Raw genomic sequence first — 21,728 nt, 5'->3', positions numbered from 1 at the left:
CAATCTATACTCTTACTAGAACTAGAAATCTCACCTTTTTCAATACCATAGAAGGCGTCATTTTCATTGTCGATTTCCTCCGGTAAGTGTTGAAATGACCGTGGGTCCAAGTTGAGGTACTTCAGTTCGGTAGTGAGAGCACGCGTCCCTCCGTGTCTACGCTCCATATATTTGCGACAGCTATCAAGAAGTAATTCCCTGAAAAATTATAAGGTTTTATATTATTTTAATTGTAATTTACGCACATTTTTTTTTTTTGAGAAGTGTTATTACAGGATATACATACATTTGACATATATCTTTTGATAATCAATTTATTATCCCAACAAAAATAAATCGTAGTGGAGACTTTTGAGACTAAGGTGATTATTTACTTAAAGAGCAAGATTAACACTTACTGTTTATTGATAATTGCTACTACAACTAAATGTATATTAATATAAATTTAAATTATACAGGAAAGGATATTATAATATTAATTTTGCTGTCACTTTTTCTCAAAATAAACTTTTATATATTATCGACATTAACTATAATATATTAAAGACATGAAACAATAATAAAAATTCATTATTAACAAAAATATTATTTGTATTTTTTGTTGTGTATTTTTTCTTTGCAATGCTTTTTTTTTAAATATATAGTTGATATAATACCTGTCCATATCCCAAGATAAAGTTTTAACTCGTGGGCCAGAAATTAAAACGGCAAGATCCTGGCAGAGTTCTGCACCGAGCCCTAGGGCTTCTCCTTCGGCAAATATCGCTGTTGATAGAACATTAGCTTGTTTCTGTGTTTGTTTTAGATTGAGTGTTTCGGATGTTTTAACCAAATTTGTCTGAGTCCGACTGTCTGTCGCCCAACTACCAAACTCAGAGTTTGTTTCGAATCTTGGTTCTTGAGTATCCTGTTGAAATATGTAAGAAAATTTAATAAATTTAAGTAACATCAATGAAAACATTTTCTACAGTATAAATTATTTAATTAATTAATAGTAAATAAATTTTATTTTACACGACATTTTTTTCTTGTATAAAAAGTGAAAAACTAAATTATTATTTTTTTACACGAATATGTTAGAGAAACTTGTGCAATATTGCAAATCCAATAACAGTGTCACACTTGCATTTCAATAAAATACTACAAATAAGTAATATATTGGTATGTTAAATGCAAGCACATATTTTAAATTTAAAGACCAAGATTTTTTATATATATATAACTAAATCTCTTAAGCAATTACTGTAGCCTATAGACGCCTGTAACACCAGAAGCATCGTAAGCGCGTTGCCGACCCTACCCCTAACTCCCCCCAGGAGCTCTGGTTACCTTCTTCACCAACAGGAATAAAACACTGCTTGAAAGCAGTATAATTTAGCTGTGATCTTCTGTAAGGTATAAAACATGTTATTGAACTGACGTCCATCCATTAAACTGCGATATTAGAATCGATAAACCCAATATGTCGATATAACCCAAATATGTAACTTACTTGCCCTAATGCTTTATAAAAATTATATAATTAATTATTGAATAATTATTATTTATAAAATTACCGCCGTGTGTAATAATATTAGTGAAGTGTAAATAACCGAATTATCTGAGTTTACAGCTAGGTCTGTTATATATTTTTTTGCCAATTTTCCCATGTCTTCGCAATATTATTTTTTAGTTTGTCGATTTTAAAGTTATATAAGCTTGTCGTATTAGCTATATTCCCTACTGCTTCATTTTTTTCACGTATAATTTCAGCTATGGTATACTTCCAGGTCATCTATATGGCCCTAAACGGAAGGTCGCCAGTTTAGTTACAGATTGTATATTATCTACCTTTAGTATAGGAGCAAGTAGCGGAGCTGCCTCAACTCTTTTGTACATAGATGACGATGGGTGTATTGAGAAAGCCGTCAATACACATTCATAGTTCATACGAGAACTTGAAGATAGCAACGTCCCCAGCTGAATGAACCATGTTGACAGGGTTTCCTCTGTAGAACGAGCCTCGGATTCCTATAATATATTAATTATAATTGATAGAACAATATACAAGGTCATATATTTTTAAATGAAAATCATAAGGTATTAATATTGGACAAATTCTTTGAAATTTTACAAAGGATATGTGACTTCACTTCAACATAAATAATAAATTTAGAACATAATAGGAAAAAACAGTTTTAAATAAATCAGAAAAATTTAGCTTTAAGTCACAAGTAACATAAATAACGCATTTGGAATACGAAACCTAAAAACAGTTTTGAAAATATATCACTTTGTCCTCAAAAATACATTTTTCATTATTTTAAAACAAGCTTAAAGCATTTATAATTTTAACAATCTAAGGGTATTTATTATACATATATTTAATATTTATTTAATATTTAATATATTTTTTTTAATATTTATAAATTTCAAATATTTGATACATGCATATATTATACACTGCAGTTCCTTTATCCCAAAAACTATATGGCATAAAATGTTAGATGAATATGTCCATATAAAAATTTAAGTATAATCCACGAAAGGACACCTAAGGCTCAGTTGAGTTTCAGATTTCATAGTTTTTTGTTATGTATTGTAAAATTTTAACTAACTGTCAATTACAAACCTTCTCAGTCTTAAGTTTGAGTCTCTCTAATTCATTCATACCAGCAGTGATTGCACGCACGAACAATTCGCATACAAAAGATTTTCTTTCGTCTTTGCACTGAAACAAATATTATAATTATTACATTTATTATTATAATAACGACTGATGACTACAAAAGGTTCAATTCTTGATTTGTATTATAGTTTATTTGCATTAAGAAAATAGTGACATTGCTGTCACTGAGCATAGTCATGTCCTTTGATCAATTCGCTTCAGCCTGTAATATCCCACTGCTGGGCATAAGCCTCTTTCCCTATTTAGGAGAAGGATCAGAGCTTAATCCACCACTCTCCAGCTGCTCCAATGTGAGTTAGTGAATCTTGATCAATTATATTATGGTAAATTAGAACGCCTGTTCGAAGGCCGTACTTTAACTATTCAATTTAAACACAGCAAATCAAAAATTATTATCTTTGTATGAAAATCTGACGAAATAAATAATCCCAAATTACTTAGATTACTGACTATATACAGTTTTAAGCTGCCAGTGAAGTCAAATAAATTTGAATAGATTATACTCTCGAATTTTCGGTGGTATACTTGCTTCTCCAATGTCTATCATATTGTTGACGATTGATGTTATCATATTATTGACTCATTAACCATGTTTGATTGTAGGGTTAGAATTAGGTTATGATGAGACAGTCATGTACATGTGTATAAAAGCCCTCAAATTTAATAAAGAAAAGAAAATAAAAAAACAGTTAAGCACTATAGAGTATTAATGACATTTTACAATTACAACTTACAGTTTTCACTCCAGATGTACCATCACTGACTTCGGCATGTACTGCAGTAGCCAAAATATACAAGTGTTTGGACGTAGCCGCTGGAGCCGCTAGGGCTGCCGCAGCGGGGGGCAACTTGTCTACCGGTAACAGCCTTACAAGGGAGCGAGTGCAGCCGTAGAGGGCAACCCTAGCCGCTTCGTTGCATGTTGGTACCACCATGCATCGCGCTATCACCACCTGAGACATTGAAACATGATTAATAATAATATAACTCTTTATTGTATAATGGCGAAATGGGTACTGGTCATCTAGTATACTATATAACAAACCTGTGCAATAAGTGTAGCAACATCCTTGGCATTTTTCCATAGTTTCTTGTCCTGCGGCGACATTTCAAGCCGACTTTTCAAACGTTCCACCAATGGAGGACCATTGCGGAGTGGAGTTTGTTTAGCCTGACAAAATATTATAAATTATTTTAAATTATTATTAAATTTTAATACATTATAACATTGTGAGAGAAGAATAACATTTTTATGACATATTTATAAGTAGTAACTGAGGTAGGGTACAGAAGGAAATTTCCTGCTCAAAATATGGAGCCCAGCTAAATGTACTGCTATATACTGCTTTCAAGCAGTGTTGTGTTCCCGTTGGTGAGTAAGGTTGCCAAGTAACCAGAGCTGTTGGGGGCAGGGAAATTGGGGATAGGGTCGGCAACGCGCTTGCAATACTTCTGGTGTTGCAGACGTCTATAAACTATAGTAATTGCTTACCATCAAGTGAGCCGTACACTTTTTTGCCAACCTAGTTATATAAAAAAAATAATAAATAATTAACATGTCAATATATTGCATACGCCCTCTTTTATTATTATTTTTTTTCGTGTTAGTTTCTAAGCCTCAAATTGAACAAATAATGTTTTTAGTTCTTATCAAATGCGATATAACAACAGTGCACCTTAGTACACAACAATAATGTGACAACGACTATCTGACAATTGTGATGACAATTATTATGACATTAAAAACCAACCTGAGAACGGAGAAGGAGAAGGAGAAGGAGAAGATGCAATTTATTAAAGAACTTTTATTTATTTCTTACCTTTACCTCCAACAAATATATAACAATTATCTTTCCTAAGTTTTTAAATACATACATATACACGTATAGATAGTTACATTGTGTATAAAGGTTTGTAGAAATGTTAATGAAAAAGAAATGCTTACTTAAGTTAACATAATGAAACTACTTTTTCGGCTTTTACTGTGGTTTATTAGGTTTTTTATATACCCGACGTTTCGAATACTTTATACCAACCATGATCACAGGACTGAGGTCTCAGTCGTCTTAACGTTACAAAAATATTCGAAACGACTCTAAATATTCGAAATTTACTCACCAGTTCAATGCACTGTGAACGTGACTCTCCTTTGTGCAAGAGTACAAATTCAATGTCCGTTAACAGCTCCCAAACATCTATTGTAAAGCCCGCTTCCTCTCGCAATATATCCATAAATGATGGCTCGCCTTTGGAAGCTTGGGATGGTTCTGATGGATAAGTATTAATTCTTATATATAAAAAAAAAAAAACATAATTATATGATATCAATCTAATTTGTAAACTTGATTATTTATTTAGTATTAATAATCTTTACAGAAATTCACAGTTCACTATCCAAAGTTAAAACTTAATAATCAGTCATGAGATCTTGCATGGTATTTTACAATTCCATTTAAATATGTTATTAAGCATGAATCTAATTTTACTAATGTATTTATCAGCATTATCTATAATACATTTAGAATGTTTAAAACAAAAGTGTAGAGCAGTCTCTTGCTCAAGACAGCTAAAATCGTATGTAAGAATTATTATCTTTTTATTATTTATTTATTTAAATACCAACAGATAAAACACAAATTTTAAAAGTCAATATAAGTAAAAAAAATCTCACTGTCAACAAAGAATTCTATGATTCATTCATCTTGTAATACATACAGACACAATAAATATACCTGTAACGCCCGCTGCTTGGTCTATATCCGACACTACAGTAGTACAGTCCCTCGCTCGGGTCATAACAGCCGAGGTAAGCAAGAGAGCTAAGTCGTCGCATTTCGACGCGGCGAGTTGACGAAGCCGCGTCACGAACATAACCTCTCTCTCTTCTCTTAGCCATCGTAGAACTAGATATATTAATAGATAAAAAAACCATAATTAAACCTTGTATATAAATCATTTATATGAATTTACGAATGTAAGAATTATTAGTTTTCCAACTTTTCAAATCACTGTATTTTGTAATACAATGGAACTATTACAAAATACACTTCAAAACAAGAAATTCACAAGGATTTTTCTCGGTCAGTCACAAAGCTTTCTAGAACAAGTGCAAATTCATTCAAATAAAAAATAATTATTACATATGTCATTAAATTGTAATCTTACATTAAAATATTAAGTTAAAAAATTAAATAACCTTCATCATTCGTTGGCTGTGGTCCCCTAGAATCCAATAAAGCCTTAAGAACTGGGTGACCCCATGGGTTTGATAATATTGTTTTGAACCATTTCGCCCTATGGAGTAACTGACTCTCCCACGATTGAGCATCTCGTGTGACTTGACACTCTTCAATAAAGGCGTTGATAGCTTCTTCAAGCAACGAATGTTGATCCTTGCTTTTAGGTGACTGCCATTCAGTCTGAAAAATATAATAACTAAGTTTTAGTTGAGTACAATGTTAAAAATATTTTAATGCTAAAAATAGTTTAAGTTAATTTTTATAGTATCATTTGTACTTGTACGTTGTGTTTTTTTCTGGACCCAGGAACAAGATATTTTTTTTGTTTGAGATAGCAGTTAAATTACAGTTTTATATGATAAGCACAAACTACTGGATATGCTGTCTACTTAGAAATACATAATCCTCTTATAATTTTTGCAGTTGAATAAAGAGCTTTTCAATTAATTGTGATATGAGGCCCAATAAAAAGTGTAGGCTTGATAGACATTTATAGTAATACTAACTGACTTGAAAGATATACTCCTATTGTATTAATCCCAAGCATCTGAAATTCTAAATTATCATCAATTAATTTTTCAGTCACATTGTGTTACCGAACTCCTAAACGTCTTGACTTATTTTTATGAAATTATTGGTGTATATTTTTTAGGTTTAAAAATAGGTCGAAGGCTACTTTTTATTCCGCTAGGTTATAAGGGTGCCCCTATCCCTATGGCAGACAATGTTTGCCGAGTCGGCTAGTGATCTGTATATACCTGTAATATAGTATATGAGGTGTGACGCTGGAGCCATGTCAGCAGGTGAGGGTGCGTTTTAGGCGCAGAGTGCTGGCACAAACTGTATATGCGGCGCCACGCCTCGCACACCAGTCGCGTGCGTTGCTCGCCTGTACACTCGCCGCTCAGACCCGCTTCGAGCGACTGAAATTAGAAAATTACTAATAACTAATCCACCAAATTAGATTTAATATGACGTCACTTTATTTTATAGTTATTCTCAGTAAGTCCTTTCATTTGATACCATTATTGTAGGAGTGCATTAATAATAACTACTCCAATATGTGTGATGTTCCGCCATGTTGGATTTAAAATGACGTCACATAGCTAACTATGCATTATCATAATATAAATAAGTATAACGAATTTTATAAAAGAAAAATATAAAATCAGTACATCCTAATATTAATCACTTAAAAAAACACTGAACTAAATTAATAAGTTTTGACTGTAAAACATTTAAATTATATTAAAAGAGCAATTTTGAAATACAGCGTTCACTAAGTTATGGTAAAATATTTGAATAAAGTTAAGCTTAGATGTGTTAACAATATAGTTACAATTCAATTTAAATGGGTAATGATGCTTTATAAGGACAAAGAACAAGTAAAATGTATAAATGAATAAGTTTTTATTTTTCATCTTGATTTACTTGTAAAATATTACAAAATGTTAAAAGCAGAACAGCAACATACAAAAATAATTAAAAAGCAGTAATAATTGAAAATAATAATAATTGAAAAAAAAACTAAAGATTTTTTATTATATATTTTATTTATATAGATTATCATTATTTTATGTTTTTGTGTTTGTGAGATAGTTTTAATGTAACTTAACAGTTACTGCTGTGTGGTTACAGCAGTAAGGAATACAGCCACTCCCTCTCTTCCCGTGGGTGTCGTAAGAGGCTACTAAGGGATAACACAGTTCCACTACCACCTTGGAACTTAAAAAGCCGACTGATGGGGGGATAGCCATCCAATTGCTGTCTTTGAAATACACAGGTAGAAGACAGGCAGCAGTCTTCTTTGCGACAAAACCAACCCTGCATTCACCAAACCGCCTGTCCAGCGTGGTGACTATGGACAACACACATGAGTTCACGCCATTTTTGCGCGAACTTGTGGAGGCCTATGTCAAACAGTGGGCTGCAATAGGCTGAAGTGATGAACTTAGTAGTTTGTTTTAAATGTTTCTTTATTTTCCCTTCAATATTTTTTTTTATTTTAATTTAAAAAGAAGGTCAAAATGCATACCTTTCTGTTAACCTTTATTTTTCTATCAGTAAAAATTATTAATAATCACACTTTTTTCCAGAGATATGATTAAATATTAACAAAATAATTAACATTCTATTCATTTGTCTTTATTCCTATTATCTATTTTACATTTTTAAAATGTTTGTTACGCAGTATTTAAAGGGTTAAAGATGCAACAAGTATGTCATTCAAATGACAAAAATGTTAATGTTCATTAAAGTAAATAAAAATTAAATAATTTAACAATTTTTATAGAATTTTAAGTCAGGTAGTTTATATATCAGATAATTTAGTTTGTTTTTTTTTTCTAAAAAAAATATAGATGATATTTTAAAATGAATAATTATGTTTGCACACAAACGAAAAACAAAACGACTTCAATTACCTAAATAAGTAATACAACGTAAGTAGGCGAAAAAAACAAACGCACTTGTCGTCACTACGATATTCGAGGGTTTCCCTCAAAAAAAAGAATTATCAAAATCGGTTCATAAACCACGAAGTTATCCCCGAACATTTATAATAAAATTATATATAATACACACGGTCGAATTGAGTAACCTCCTCCTTTTTTGAAGTCGGTTAAAAACAAAAAATATTTTATCTTAAATTAATAATTTAAACGCAACCTGTAGTAGAGTGGCATGGTGGATTAAGCTCAAATCCATGTCCTATGTGGAGAAAGAGGCCTATGCCCAGCACTGGGATGTTACAGGCTGACTCGTCAAATGTCATATTTATTATGTTTAATTTCTAATTTATTTTAACCCACAATGCAAAGGGGTGTAATAAGTTTTATATGTCTCTGTGAATGTCTGTGGCATTGTAAATCCTATATTTGGCATTGTAAGTCTTAAACAAATAAACTGATATTAAATGTATATTTTTTTAGTTAGAAACCTAGATTATTATGGATCTAATAGTAAACCTATCAAGTTTTATCTAATACAAGGGGAGATTCATCTACTAATTTGTTCATTTCACCTGATGACGTAGACCGTAGGTGAATCATATACGGAAAGCTTATCAGCAAACCCACTGTGAGCCTATTTGTTTTATCTGTCAGTTATGAATCATGTTATTGTAGCAATCATGGGCTGCATCTTCACTTACCATCAGGTGAGATTGTAATCAAGCGCTAGTCTATATATTAAAAAAAAAGCACGAATTAAAAAAAAACATGAATAAAACAAAAAAAAAGAATGTTGCTATAGAATATAATAGCTATACCATACTAATGTTTTATAGTATAGAGTATTAACTTCCTTATTATATTTCTTTTGAAAATAGTTTTGTTATAATTAAAAATAAAAATTAAAAACTTTGCTGATTAATTAATTTGTGGCTAATGTTTATCCTGTAAATAACTTATGAAAACACTTAGAATAAGACCAGTTTCTAAAGAAACTACACTTTTACAGAATAACCTTTAGATTCATATTTGAGAACAAAATATCTCATATATATATATCATATAAATATAAATAAATATAGCAGAATTCAATAGTAAAAAAGAATAATGTGTCAATAACTTTTATCACATTGAAGTATTAACTAGACAACTACATATTGAACAAGTGTATTGTCTGTCTCTAGAATGTGTCATTTTGTAATCTTTACACTTCAGTCAAAGTATTTGATACAAAAAATTTTATTTATGTTGCAAGAGTAATTAATAAAAGCTATTCAAACAAAAACTTAAGAATCTATACAGTACAAACATATACGATATCTTATTCTGCATAGAAGAAGTCTATATGCAGCAGTTGTTCAATCTCAGTCTTTTACAGTATTCTATTTAAATTAACTAACACCATAAATTTATGTGACCCATTATAATATATATCCAGAATATTTTCCTTAGTAATTAAATGAAAATCAACACAACTTGGACATACAGAATGTTAAAAGAATGAGTAGTTAGTTATTAGAGTTAGTAAGTAGAGGAGTTAGTTTATTGAAAGTTTTTTTTTTTAATTTTGTTTTTCTTTTAATTTTATTATCATAATTCCATTACTTTTTATGGTTATTTATCTTATAGTATAAGTAAATGAAAATAAATAGAAGTTTTAGTTTTTTAACCACACAGTTTAATTATTTTTCTTGATCATATATAGAATCTACTATCATATCTAACTACCATATCATATCATTGTTACTATTAAAGGAATAATTTTTATTTTACAAACATATTTATAATAAGTGTAATCATCATCATAGTTTTGGGATAATACGAAGTTTAAGTATTTAAATATTTTAAGATAAACAAAAATCTTCTGAATGTTTAAGTTAAAAAGATAAGCACTTGTTTTGTTACTATAAGATGTATGATAATGTTGTAAGTCGATATTTTTCCTTAAAATAACCAAAATACTGAAACACTGATAGTGACATACCTAAGATGAATTACAAAAAATTATAATATTATTAAGTTTGTAAAGATTTATAGCAAACTTGACATGGGCGTTACTGAAATGCCGATTATCTAATACTCATTGCAAATTACATAATCTAATTTGAAAAATTTTAGGCTGTTCGCATGTTGACAATTATTATTTATATTATTTTTTATTATTGGAACGAAGTTCCTTACAGCAGGCTTGACATTTGGCTGGACGACCGAACTGAAAAAAATATGATACTAAAACTGTAAGAAAAATATATAACGGAAGTGACGTAATATCAGTCACACAACTGTATAATATGACGTTTGTAGAACTAAAATATTACTAGTCAATTTTTTTTTAATTATGTATGTAATTTTATACTGTCGACAAAAATAAAAAAAGATGTTTTTTTTTCTTTCACTTAATAGTTTTAATTATTATTATTACTTTGTTTGATTTATTTTATTTTACCATATTTGTTATATTCTTTAATACTAAATTTCCTAAGTACTTTTATATAAAAAAATCAAGAACTAGAAAATATATATAAAATTGAACATTTTTTTTTCATATTGTGTTGCTTCTGTACTATCCAAAGGAACTTCGTTTTAGGAATTTTTGCAAAAAAATGGTGTAAGTAATTTTATAAAATAATTTTATTCCTTTTTTTTATATATAAAAAATATTAAGAATGTTAAGAATAGTTATAAATTTAGTATTCTAAAACATTATTACTGTTACTATTTATTTATTCATTTTGTCATACAAGACAGCAGGATATTATAAAATACTATTATGAAATTGATATACCAAACTAAACAAATAACAATGATATCATCTTGGCATGACCAAACACTACACATATTATGGGAAATTTTATACATATATAAATGTGTGGAGTACGTGACTTTTGGTGAAGTATGGCTGTCAAACAAATGATCATCACACATGATTGACAAACTTGATATCCATACTTTTCGTATTCTAATTTAAAAGACACTACGTATTGTGTAGTTTCAATGAAATTGAGCACTATTTAAATATCCGAAATGTAAGTAATATCTAAATTTAATTGAAGATTATACCATCGTTTCTGATGCACGTATTTACTCCATCAAAACCAAAATAGAACGTGAAATACTCAAATAATGTATTCTAAAGATATGATATGTTTTTTGGGGCACACTTTAATTACGTATAGAATGAAATTACTTTTTTAATTACAAAAATATAGGAAAACAAGACTTCGCAGAAGACAAATATGGCGGACCTAAAGTGAACTTTACGACCACAACGGCGTCACATTATTTCTTGTTATCTCTAAAAATAAAAGAATTACACGCACCTTGTAAAGTTCAATATAATAAGTCTTGGCTTTCTGGCCACTTGTTTGATTACTTTTCACGTCTTTTCCGTCATTTGTAGAAGTCATTTCTCAAGAAAATATCGCGGAGAGACATTTATGCGCTTGTGTTTTCGTAATGTGCTGTCAAAGTTATACGTAGTGTTGCTATAATCTCTTATTTTACTTCCATATATTATATTTTTTTCGTACGAAATAAAATTCGTAGTACAACACTACAACTACAAAACTACAAAATGGATTCTGTGTTGGATAATGGATTTCTTTTTACTTGTTTGAACTCTTTTATACTTATTATAAAAAAATATTTTAAACCGCTAGTTTCATGCCATACGTATGAGTATGGTAAGAATTTTTATGATTCTTACAAACTCGACTCTTTTTTTAACCGACTGCCAAAAAAGGAAGAGCCTCTTAATTTGATTGTATTTTTTTCATGTAAGTGCTCAGTACACTTACTGGGTGGACCGATTTCAATGATTATTACTTTAATCCAAAAAGTTTGCGTGTTAAGTGGTCCCATTTAAATTTAGTTTGATAAATAACATAGTTAACGATTTATATCTAATAATGCGTACTAGAGTTATTGTTATATCTAATATACTTGACTACGTTATATCATACCGCATAATATGGAAGTCAGCTGGTGAATGCGTGACGAGATCGTTACGAAAAGTATGATCGGGCGAGGAGAACGGAGCAGGAGAGAGAGGTCCGAGCATACATTTTCTTTCCCTCTTTTTCTCATAGTCAGTTACGTTTCATATATCTAAGACACACTGCACCGTGCCTATTGTGCAGAAGTTTTACTTTAGTCGTGTGGTCTAAAACACATTTGTTTTTTCATTCATAATCCGACGTGACGATATTTTTAAAATAATTCTGGTTATTAGAAAAATAAAAAATAAATTTAAGCGCATATATTATATGATTATCATAATTTAAATTTTTTGACTTGAAATTTAATTTCTTTGAATTTTTTTTATATCATTAGAATATTTTTTGCGTTTTAAAAAATATTAAAACTACTTGTGATTTTTATTTTTTAGCGGTGGCTATACTGGTTCATACAAAGCAACGCGAGTTGTGTCAGTCAAAGAATATTACGTTTTCATCTAAAATTAATGGATTAGAGTGAAAAAAAATGTGATTTATCCATTTTATAAACCGATAAATATGTATGCGATCGATTTTCGTTACTATTTTATGGTTCTTGTTTCTATTTTTGAAAGGTTTTCCAATTTGATTCGATGTGTCAAAGTATAGGGCTATACCACTGAGAACACAATAAATTATCTTTTACGATTCTTATTTCGAGGGGTGTCTTAATATATATAATATATTTATCGTTTTAATCGACGGCTTAAATTATATTGTGTGAGATATATCCTTAATTTTCAGGCTTTAGTTACATATTAGTACCTTTTCAACTTATTACGCTCAGACGTACATTTTATCATTTTCACTAATTAGTAGAAATAAAAAAAAAACATCTAATTATATTGCGTACACAAAAGGTTTTATAAAAAATGTTATAACAATAATGTTTCTATTATCTGTGGTTTTCTTGCTTCAAAAGATTAGTAAAATTATTGTATGATTTGCTGTATTTGTACTATTATATGCAAATTTATCGGTTCTGTTTATTACAAATATAGTAGGAACAGTGTTGTGATGTGTGTTATAAGTGATTTTACCCTACTTTACAATATACCACTGGAGTGATTGATAAGAAAATGGCTAAAAAGTCTGAGAACACTGGGGGCAAGCTGGTAACAATATCAGTTGTTGGATTGTCTGGTAAGCAATTATTGTAATAAATATTGAAATAAATAGTGAAATAAATTAGTTATTATAAATATTTATATTGTAAAAAAATCATCACTATCATTTTGTTGTATGTGTTAATTGTTGTTTAAAACATTGAAATCTTTGTTTTTATAGTAAATGGTATTTGGCTCTTTTTAATTGAATAACAGAGTTTTATTTTTAGCCTAACAAGACATTTATGTATGTTATATACATCATTTTCTTAAAAGAAATATAAAAATGTTGTCATCATAATTCTTAGGATTAAATAAAGAAAACAATAGAACATAAGAAAACAATAGACTTGAATAAAAATTAAAAAAAAATTCAAAAATTTAAATGATAAAAAACTATTTTAAGGTAATTATACATAATTAATATTCAAATAATGCTATAAGAAGAATTTAAATTTAAAACAAACAAATAAAATAAATAGATGAAAAGTTAATAAACTTTACTTTTAATGGTACATAAAACAAAATAATTTTAAATATATTAGATACATAGATATATTTATTTATAACAAAATACTTGTTTATGTATTGACAGAAATGGTTTGTAAACTGGAAATCTTCACCTAAACTAATAGCTTAAGTATGCATCATGATAAGAAATGTAATATACAAACAAACACCAAGGTTATACCTCTTATGTCATGTTTATAACTATTATATCAAATTTCGTATCCTATCACACATCTTGTAGAAATATGAAACATTTTTTTACATAATGATTATTATTAGTTTTAATTGTGTTAAAAATACATTGTCATTACTTGTTTTATAAAGTTAAAAGAGTTTTTTTTTGCTGAATGCTAATCTTGGACTGGTACCAATTACCTGGTACCTGGTCAAATTGATTTTTTTGGCGGATATTCAATTTATTGAGGGAGGCTATAGCCTACAATTGATGTCTCGCTATGAACATTAAGTGTAGAAAATCAATGAAATTTGTTGCAAAAATGAAGCGGTAATTATGTACAATCGAGGAGTGTAATTTAACCCTAACCTATCTAACTTAAGAAGTACAACGTTTAATGACAGTTTCGTTTAACAAAAAAAAATAAAAAATAACCCTAACCTATCTAACTTAAAAAGTACAACGTTTAACGACAGTTTCGTTATACAAAAAAAAAATAACCCTAACCTATCCATACACTCCTCGATTGTACATAATATCCAATGAAGCAAAATCTTTTTATTTGAAAATATGTCACATGGGATTACATGAACATTACTATTTAACCGACTTCCAAAAAAGGAGGAGGTTCTCAATTTGACTGTCTTTTTTTTATGTATGTTACATCAGAACTTTTTCGACAAATTTTTTTTTTAATCAAAAGGTGGTGTGTATCAATTGGTCCCATTTAAATTTATTTGAGATCTAACAATTACTTTTCGATTTATATCTAATAATGCGTTTTTACTTGACGCTTTTTTCGTCGACCTACGTTGTATTATACCGCATAACTTTCTACTGGATGTACCGATTTTGATAATTCTTTTTTTGTTGAATAGGGAATATCCCTAGTTTAGTACCATGATAAGGAAACTAGGATCTGATGAAAAGATCCCAGAGAAATCGAGGGAAACTGTTGAAAATCCGCAATAACTTTTTACTGGGTGTACCGATTTTGATAATTCTTTTTTTGTTGGAAAGAAGATATCCCTAGTTTAGTACCATGATAAGGAAACCAGGATCTGATGATGGGATCCCAGAAAAATCGAGGGAAACTCTTGAAAATCCGCAATAACTTTACAGGGTATACCGATTTTGATAATTTTTAATTTAATCGAAATCTGATGTTTATCATGTGGTCACATATAAATTTTATCGAGATCTGATAACTACTTTTTGAGTAATCTTTGATAACGCATAGTTACTTGACTATCTTTTCGTTTCAAATAATTTCGTTTGCGAGTAAACACAATTATTTGATGAAGTTTTGGACAAAAGCTAGATAACAGTAAAAACATTTAAGGGAGCTAAATTTGTTCTTAAAAGTGTCCTATAATGAATTATACAAAGAATCATAGAAATCCAAACAACACTGGATATTATTAAATGTTATAGAAATTCTTTACACATGTCAATGCTAAGATACTTTCAATTTGATATGCAAAATTATTTTTCTTAGGTATATTGAATTTTGAACCATTTTAAGTTGACAATCTATCACCTGCTAACCATGAACTAAGATAGTACTTGTAATGTAAAGCAATCCCATTAATAATAATAGTACTGAACTAAGATGGAACTTCTAATACCACCTGGTATCATAGTTTATTAATAAAACATTGGTTACTTAATATTTGGTATGTAAGGTTAATAACCTCTTTTGTACAAAGGACACAAAACACTCATGAAAATTGCATAATTATTAAGTGAATTAAATAATTTCCTTTTTTTATAATTTTATTATTAATTAATATTTATTTTTAACATTTATATTACCTAATTGTAATTATTTAAATTGTAATTTAAATGTTTGTTATTTTTTTTTCATATTTCTGTTACTGCATTTTTTATTGGCTTTATATTGGTATTTTTTAGAAAAAATCATGTCAACAAAGGTGTTACATACTTTACCATTATAAAATTTATCTGTATATTAAAATAAGTACAGTAGTTACAATTCTACTTGTCTGTTTATAATACAGTACACTTTTGACTATTTAACCCTCTTTGATATTTATGTTACTTTCAACCACTGTATACAAATATGTCAAAAGTTGCTAGTAAGTTTCACAGTGGTGGATATTCTCAGAGGAAAAACATTATAATGTTACATTGATTTTTTTTAAATTACAATTTTGAAAATAAAACAGAAAGAAATATTAAACTTGCTCTAAAAGTTTCAGAGTTTATTGACTAAGAGCCATCCATAAATTACGTCAAACAAATTAAAGATTTTTGAACCCTTCCTCTGTCCTTGTCATAGATGATCACATTTGTAAAATCTACTTAGTGTGATGTCACATATTTTGCAAATTTTCACCTATAAATTCTTATTTATTAAATTAAAACACCAGTTTTGTCATTATTTGTGTATCCATTTAACTAACAATTAGATATATTTTGAAATGTTATGTTACAAAATGTACAACCCCTCCCCACCCCTTGTCACACAATGTCACACTTTGTCGACCCCATCGCCCCTAACGTGTGATGTAATATATCTGTATGCTTTTATTTAAAAAAATGTTATTATGTATAATAGTCATCTGTTACCAACTATATACAACTAGGTCGGCAAACAAGCACATGGCTCACCTGATGGTATTATACTCGATTACCATTGCCTATAGACTGTCTGCAACAACTGCTTGAAAATAGTATTTTATAGCTGTGATCTTCTGTAAGGTCGAAATACTTCCCAAGTCAGGCTGCTCCAGATTTTGAGCAGGATATTTTCTACTGTACCCTACCTCAGTTAATAGCTTAGGATTCTTTATTTATTAGTATAGTTTTGTTTAGCAATGTCTGGTAAAATACATAAACATATATAAATAGTCATGTAGTAAGTAATAAAAATTCTTTTTTATTTACACTGGTAATTTAAAATGTTCTCAATCTCGGAGATGGTATGAATCATACATATGTAACGGTACTTAAATACATGACCCTTAATGAACCAATTGTGAATCTCTATTGTAATGTTATCATTTCTTATTTTCACTTCCCCATGTTTGTTATTACTTCCTTTTAATCATTTTCTTATCAATAAACATAGAGATATCAATGTTTATCCATAATTTAAATTTGATTTGTTAAATTAATATGCTATTACTTTTTGTTACTTGAGTTGTTTTTTTATTTCCATTTTTTTTTATAACATACCAATATATTTTTTAAATAGACCATGTTTTTCATTTAAAATTTAAACAATAAATTAGTAAAAGTAGTTACTAAAAAAAATTAATAAAGGCTGTAAGTAACAACTAAGATTGTAAGAAACATAAAAATAAAATAAATGCATCCATTCCTTTTCTTTACTTGATTGTTTTGCAAACAATTTTGTTAAAACAAGCATAGTTTGTTATATATTTTAAATATAGTCATGATGAATTGTATAATAGCTGAATACATACGGGTCAAATTAGTATCTTTTCTAATATATAAATAAATTGGGTAAATGTAAAAGGTGTATAAGGTGAGTTTAAATCATGTAAAGGAGATTTTCTTTTTATTGGGTGACTTCTTGAACTTATAATTATTAGAATAGTCTTGTAGGTAACTACAAAATAGATGATACTATTGTCATAATCAATGCTAGAATAAAATATTGTTTTACCAAATTTCAAACACAAAAAAAAATTACAAACATAATTGAGTAGAGAAATTTAAATTTAATTTCAATTACATATAAAATATGGTTAATTACCAAAATTTTTATAAAGAGGAGGTTGGACTTGCAATGATTTAAATTTTCGTGATTTACCCTTTATTATTTTAGACCTTAGTCAGGACTTGGTTGGGGTATTACCACAAGTTTTGTAGAGGGTTAGTCTGAAAAGAGCACCTTTATCTTACTTAAGTCTTTCCCACTAAACTTCTTATAATTAAAAAAATCAAAATTGAAATGACTTTATTCATATAGGCTTCAAGAAACCAATCGTCATTTTACAAATTAATAATGTAGATTCAGCTGAGAAGAATAGAAAAGAAATTCCACAGTTAGGTTCCACACCTACTCTTTATAAAAAAGAAAACTTTTATTATAAAGTTTGTATAGGTCACTAAAACCACACATCTTTTTATTAATAGGTATAATCCTGCACCAAATAATAAGCTTTAAGTATTAATTTCATTTTTAACCGACTTCCAAAAAAAGAGGAGGTTCTCAATTCGACTGTTTTTTTTTTTATGTATGTTACATCAGAACTTTTGACCGCGTAGACCGATTTCGACAAATTTTGTTTTAATCGAAAGGTGGTGTGTGCCAATTGGTCCCATTTAAATTTATTTGAGATCTAACAACTACTTTTCGAGTTATATCTAATAATGCGTTTTTGAATGATAAGGAAACCAGGATCTGATGATGGGATCCCAGAGAAATCGAAGGAAACTCTCGAAAATCCGTAATAACTTTTTACTGGGTGTACCGATTTTGATAATTTTTAATTTAATCGAAAGCTGATGTTTGTCTTGTGGTCACATATAAATTTTATTGAGATCTGGTAACTACTTTTTGAGTAATCTTTGATAACGCGTAGTTACTTGACTATTTTTTCGTCGATCTACGTTGTATTACTCGTCGATGTAATTGAAGTCGGTTTTTTTTTTCGTTTGCGAGCATACACAATTATAATACAAACTTTAAATTTATTTTCTATATTATTTCACGCTAGAAACGCATTTTTGGCTTCGTATGCTTCCCGCAAATTCGTAAAGTAGCTGTAACAAAACAAAAATAATAAATTAGTAAAAATTAATATATACAGTTATACACTCCATGACGTGTGTTTACCCTGAATAGGTGTTGACAAAGCCTATGTTTGTTTTTGGTTAGGCGTTGTTTTCGTCGGACTTGTCAGCATAGACGCGTAAAAAATGTTGTTTATACACTAAACATTCCAATGCAAACCAGAAAACAAACAAGATAAAATAAAGAAATGCTCTTAAGGTTACTAGTTCAACTAGAGTATTGTAATGTATGAAACCTTATGGTGAAGATTATAGATTTAAGTAGATCAAGGCACTGTGTCGTAATTAATAGGATAAAAATTGTGCTGCGATGAATAAAACACTTCTAATACATTACTTGTTATTGAGTTAATGTTTTGTTGCGTATTTTACTCGCGATTGGCCGCAAACTTTTAACGGATTATCCATTGTTCATTTATGTGTAGAGATTTCGTTCGAGAGTGACCCAAAATTTCACTTGTGTTGTTTTGTTAAGGCAAGGGAAACATTGACTTTGCCAACTAAAATTCAGTCCGACAAAATTATATCCGAAATAAATACAATTCCTAATTAATTTTTTTTACGTATTTTCATTTTCATTTTAATTGATTTCACTAAATATAATTGGTCAACCAAAAGCGAAAAATGGATATATTTTTTGGGTCAATCTATTGTTTAAAACTGTGATATTTTTGAGTCACTCTTTGTTGAAAATGATATAAACGGTACCGAGCAGAGGAACGGAACTCATTAATCGCAGATGACAATAAATCATTTGCGATTAATTATTTCGTATTAAAAAGTAAACATTTTAACGGAGGGTCACAGAAAATTTAAAATGTAGTAAAAAAAACCTTTACAAAGCTTTTGCGATTCCTGTAGTCCTTATTTTTCGTGTAATTTAAAGCTATCTGTCAATAATCTACATGAAAAAAAGTGATTCGCCATAATGATGTACTAGTATTTCTCTTGAATGAGTGCATTAAATAAGATACTTTTGTACTTTTTTTGAGTTCGTTATTGCCAAGACACTGTTTACATAAAAGAAAATTAAAAAAAAATGTACCTATGATATACGCAAAAAAGAAAATAGCTATAGGAATTTCGCCTTGTATCTAGCTAACAATAAAATTAATACATTGGTTAAACTGTAAGCATTTTTTCTTTAAGAGATATACTTGAGGCGACCTTCGCAGATTCACTCGAAATGAAATAAGTGGTTACTACTTCGCTCTAACGAGTCGTGTCGTGGTCATTTAGATCCTGAGATTTGCACATTCAAATTTCAATAAAGTTAGGTTTTATTTTTAAATATTAGTATGAGTTGGCTTAGATTAAATATACGAGTATAATAGTTGATTGATTGGTTTAATGGCAGTATCATAGTTGCCGATAGTCACCGAATTGAACTTGACGCGTTTATTATTTGTACCAACATGTATAAAACTGGCATTTTTATGTATCGAGAATTATGAACTATTGTCTAGTTTAAAAATAGGATTTCAATGTATCATATTTTTTTTTTTTTTAGGTACTGAAAAGGATAAAGGACAGTTAGGTGTTGGAAAATCGTGTCTCTGCAATAGGTTTGTCCGCACAGATGCCGACGACTATAATGTTGACCACATATCTGTGTTAAGTCAGGTGAGTTACAATAAAGTAAATTTAAATTTCGTAATACTATAATATGAACATTGTAAATTGATAACAATGTAAAGATGAAGACAAGGACGATGTGAGAAATAGAATTTTTGTGATGACTGTCAAAAATCTAATCTACACATTTGATCATTTCGCCTTTTCTTACTTTTTCTCTATTGTTTAGTTAACTAAACTACAACAGTCTACAAAGATCACAACGCTACGAAAAGGTCTCATGTCTTATTAGGAATAGGAATGGCACTTAATCTTCTACGCGCGTTTCACGTTCCAAGTTTTCACGATCATGGATAATATTAGCTGTAGTTTTTTCTCTCTATATGTATATGGCCCTCTATAAGTAAGTTTAAAAGTAAATAATTATTTACAGTCGGACTTCAGCGGACGAGTAGTGAACAATGATCACTTTTTATACTGGGGCAACGTTCAGAAAGAGCAGGATGAACAAGAGTATAGATTTGAGGTGGTTGAACAGACGGAGTTCGTTGACGATGCCTGCTTTCAACCGTTCAAAGGTTAGTTACGTTTCAGCCTGTAAAATCCCACTACTGGGCATTGGCCTCTGTCTCCGCGTAAGAGGATAGGAGCTTAATCTACCACGCTGCTCAACTGCAGGTTGGCGGATATATTCCTTATTATACTATCAGGTATTTATGATAATAATCGGGACCGACGGCTTAATGTACTCTCCGAGGGACGGTGGGAAGACCCACAAAGACAGACATCCAAGCTGGAACGAAATATTTATCCATCCCTAGCGAGAATCGAACCCGCAACCGTCGGTGTTTTCGGCGCCCACAAGCAGTGACACCAAAGCGGTTGTTAGTTACTTATAATTAGAAAAAAAATGTCATCAATACATAAGACTTTAAACGTACTAAAATCGTCTTAAGAGTTATGACCGCCTGGTAGCCAATATAAACGCATCACAAGGTTAGTTCATTGGTAAATGTCATAAATACTATTAATATAATCTTTAAGTGACATTTTAAGAGTTATGATCTCCTTCTAGGCGTATATTTCACACAGTCGAAGTCCTTGCGAATATATGAATGACTTTCTTTTGTTTCGTAAAAAAAAAAAAACAAATACAAACCACAATCAGGATCTAATATAGCCTATACGAAAACTTGTTACAAGCGAGGGACATAATCCATAG

At 29.6% G+C, this 21,728-nt stretch overlaps 2 protein-coding genes across 2 annotated transcripts in view; one reads left to right on the top strand and one right to left on the bottom strand.

Annotated features, from left to right (window-relative positions):
• Positions 1 to 11,825, bottom strand: part of LOC123666451 — a 30,099-nt gene extending 18,274 nt beyond the window's left edge. The window contains exons 1-11 of the mRNA XM_045600542.1: positions 11,678 to 11,825; positions 6,649 to 6,830; positions 5,865 to 6,103; positions 5,401 to 5,571; positions 4,787 to 4,935; positions 3,714 to 3,839; positions 3,403 to 3,621; positions 2,612 to 2,710; positions 1,831 to 2,010; positions 657 to 907; positions 35 to 198 (exon numbers count right to left, since the gene is read on the bottom strand). Of these exons, the coding sequence (XP_045456498.1) occupies positions 35 to 198; positions 657 to 907; positions 1,831 to 2,010; positions 2,612 to 2,710; positions 3,403 to 3,621; positions 3,714 to 3,839; positions 4,787 to 4,935; positions 5,401 to 5,571; positions 5,865 to 6,103; positions 6,649 to 6,830; positions 11,678 to 11,764 (1,867 nt within the window). The 5' untranslated portion in view covers positions 11,765 to 11,825. The remainder of the gene's footprint in view (positions 1 to 34; positions 199 to 656; positions 908 to 1,830; positions 2,011 to 2,611; positions 2,711 to 3,402; positions 3,622 to 3,713; positions 3,840 to 4,786; positions 4,936 to 5,400; positions 5,572 to 5,864; positions 6,104 to 6,648; positions 6,831 to 11,677) is intronic.
• A 926-nt stretch (positions 11,826 to 12,751) lies between these two features.
• Positions 12,752 to 21,728, top strand: part of LOC123666450 (rho GTPase-activating protein 190) — a 62,203-nt gene continuing 53,226 nt past the window's right edge. The window contains exons 1-4 of the mRNA XM_045600541.1: positions 12,752 to 12,873; positions 13,354 to 13,495; positions 20,442 to 20,554; positions 20,940 to 21,084. Coding sequence (XP_045456497.1) covers positions 13,432 to 13,495; positions 20,442 to 20,554; positions 20,940 to 21,084 — 322 coding nt within the window. The 5' untranslated portion in view covers positions 12,752 to 12,873; positions 13,354 to 13,431. The remainder of the gene's footprint in view (positions 12,874 to 13,353; positions 13,496 to 20,441; positions 20,555 to 20,939; positions 21,085 to 21,728) is intronic.

Source organism: Melitaea cinxia, chromosome 26 (assembly GCF_905220565.1).
Source record: "Melitaea cinxia chromosome 26, ilMelCinx1.1, whole genome shotgun sequence".
Classification (NCBI taxonomy): Eukaryota; Metazoa; Arthropoda; class Insecta; order Lepidoptera; family Nymphalidae; genus Melitaea; species Melitaea cinxia.
This window is presented reverse-complemented; position numbering and strand designations above follow the sequence as displayed.